This window comes from Bison bison, unplaced genomic scaffold, assembly GCF_000754665.1.
Source record: "Bison bison bison isolate TAMUID 2011002044 unplaced genomic scaffold, Bison_UMD1.0 scf7180017864248, whole genome shotgun sequence".
Lineage (NCBI taxonomy): Eukaryota > Metazoa > Chordata > Mammalia > Artiodactyla > Bovidae > Bison > Bison bison.
In genome coordinates, this window is record NW_011494820.1 from 1,169,508 (window position 1) to 1,172,131 (window position 2,624).

General features: G+C 55.0%; 2 protein-coding genes across 3 annotated transcripts in view; one reads left to right on the forward strand and one right to left on the reverse strand.

The window, feature by feature from the left end:
- The window catches only part of PBX4 (pre-B-cell leukemia homeobox 4), a 55,068-nt gene that overhangs the window by 26,276 nt on the left and 26,168 nt on the right, over window positions 1-2,624 (forward strand). The window lies entirely within an intron of this gene.
- LOC104993844 (filaggrin-2-like) overlaps window positions 1,582-2,624 on the reverse strand; it is a 2,250-nt gene continuing 1,207 nt past the window's right edge. Inside the window, exon 2 of the mRNA XM_010847246.1 lies at window positions 1,582-2,593. Within this exon, the coding sequence (XP_010845548.1) occupies window positions 2,194-2,593 (400 nt within the window). The 3' untranslated portion in view covers window positions 1,582-2,193. The remainder of the gene's footprint in view (window positions 2,594-2,624) is intronic.

Genomic DNA, 2,624 nt, shown 5'->3' on the forward strand with positions numbered 1-2,624 from the left:
CTCCTGCTCAGGTGCTTCTCACAGGTGTCTGAATGTCTAGTGGTCTGTCTTCTCTGTTCCTTATTCATGTATGTTTTTATTTGTGTTCCTTATTTCTGTTATGGGGTGCAGATATTATGGCTTCCAGTAAACAAAGGTCGGGCTTTTGGGGGGTTTATAAACAAGTTTGCTCTCAACGCCTCACAGCACCTCCCTCCAGAACTCTGTGTGAACCAGATAAGCAGCATTCCTGCAACTGAAAAGCAGCACAACCCAGGAGTCCCGTGGGCTGGAACACTGCCCTCGGGACACGTGGTGTGTGTCCAGCGCCTGGAGCTCCTGGCACAGTCACGTGCTCCTTAGCACCAGGTGGACTGTGTGATGTCGATCACCTTCCTCAAAATCGTGCAGCGTTGGTGCCTCTCTCTGAGGCGTGCTGTCGCCCAGCCAGCCCCCACCTGCCCCTGGAGGGGAGAAACAGCCCTCTGGGGGCTCCCCACGGCCCCCAGCAGTTGGCCCTATCGTCAGAGCGCCTCGGCTGTGTGGATCCTTGAGGTTTTTATTGACAACTTAGCTATGCAAATAATAACCAATCTTTAAAAGTCGTTTCATCAGCTGTCATCTCAAGAAGCTGTGGCTCTTGACAAGCTTTTCCCATCAGCGAGGTGCTGGGACTGATCAGAAAACTGCTTCCTGAGTGCCGCGGCTGCACTACTGTCTGGGCGCATCTACTTTTGCTTCATCTGATTCTGTATGTACGGACGTGACAACAGCCGTTAGTCAGCTTCCAACTCAGCAATTTCAGGAGAAAAAGAACGACTCGACACTTACTGCCATCAGGACTGGCTGAGGTGCCCTTTTTAGCCCACGCCGTTGCCCTGGCCCATCCTCCCAGGCTGTAGGGGTCACACTCAGGGCTTCTGACCCCACCCAGCCTGAGTCCCAAGGCAGCTGTGGGGCCCACAGTATAGGCCACATGTCAGATCTGGGCTTTTTTTTTTTTCCAGAAAATCATGCTTCCTTTCCACTGATTGACTCAAACATCAGGGTGCCTGGTACATTTGGGGGCATGGCATCAGGATGGAGCAGCACCACTCAGCCTTGAAAAACACAAGCCATCACGACTGCCGAGAGCTGCCTAAACGTCAGGCTCAGTGTGGCCAGGAGTCTTTTCATATTAGCAGGAAGCGCAGTCATGGGAGTACTGTGTGTCCAACACGCGGGCCACCGGCCTTCCTGTCTCAGGGAGTACCACAAAGGAAAGAAGCGAGATCTCAGTTCTGCCTGAGCTTTCCCCAACGCCCTGACCAGGAATGACCAAGTCCTGGCCCAGAGAAAACTGCTGGCGGTCCTGACCCTGCACTGGGTTCCTGGGGGCCTCTGCCCAGTGAGCAGTCCTGGGGGTTGGGCCTCCTGGGGCACTCACAGCAGGAGATGGCACATCAGCTGCTGCTTTTTTTTTTAAAGGTTGATTTTATTTTTTGGCTGTGGTGGGTCTTCGTTGCCGCCCAGGGGCTTTCTCTAGTTGCAGAGAGCAGGGGCTGCTCTGCATCGCGATGCACAGGCTTCTCATCATAGAGGCTTCCCTTGTTGCAGAGCGCAGGCTCTGTGATTGTTTCACAGCACGTGGGTTCTTCCTGGACCAGGGTGGATCAAACCAGTGTCTCTTGCATTGCAAGGCAGAGTTTTAACGACTGGACCACCAGAGCAGCCCCACATCGGCTTTTTTATTTAACCCAAATTTGCCTCTGGCTAATGTCTGCGACAAGTATTTAGGATAAGAACTAAAACCAAACCTGCACAGAGGATTTAAAGGCCCGTACCCAGGTGGCTCAGTGATAAAATAATCTGCCTGCCAATGCAGGAAACACTAGATTGATCTCTGGCTCTGGAACATGCCCGGGAGGAGGAAATGGCAACCCACTCCAGCATTCTTGCCTGGAAATCCCATGGACAGAGCCTGGCCAGCTACAGTCCATAAGATCGCAGAGAGTCAGACACGACTGAGCACAAACTCGAGGCACTGATGGGGTGTGGGCCACAGCAAGGCAGCTCCGCGAGTTTCAGCATCATAGCCCCAACCTTCCAGTGGCCCCAGGCAGACGTTTGCTTTACTCCTATTTTGAAGGTGAGCATAGTGGAGTCCAGAGAGAGGGTTGCACCCCAGTAACCCATAGCCAGGCCCCGTGCTGCCCCTCCACACGCTGTTCTGGCTCAGGGAGGGAACCCTGCACCCACAGGCCCCAGGCACTGCCTCCATGTCTGCTGCTCTCGTTGGCTCCACGGCGGCTCCTGGCCTCTGCCATCTGTCTCCTCCCGTGAGTGCAGGGTCTCTGACTGGCCGTGTCCTAGGTCTCTGCCATCTGTCTCCTCCCGTGAGTGCAGAGTCTCTGACTGGCCGTGTCCTAGGTCTCTGGCATCTGTCTCCTCCCATGAGTGCAGGGTCTCTGACTGGCCGTGTCCTAGGTCTCTGGCATCTGTCTCCTCCCGTGAGTGCAGGGTCTCTGACTGGCCATGTCCTAGGTCTCTGCCATCTGTCTCCTCCCGTGAGTGTGGGGTCTCTGACTGGCCGTGTCCTAGGTCTCTGCCATCTGTCTCCTCCCGTGAGTGCAGGGTCTCACGGGAGGAGACAGATGGCAGAGACC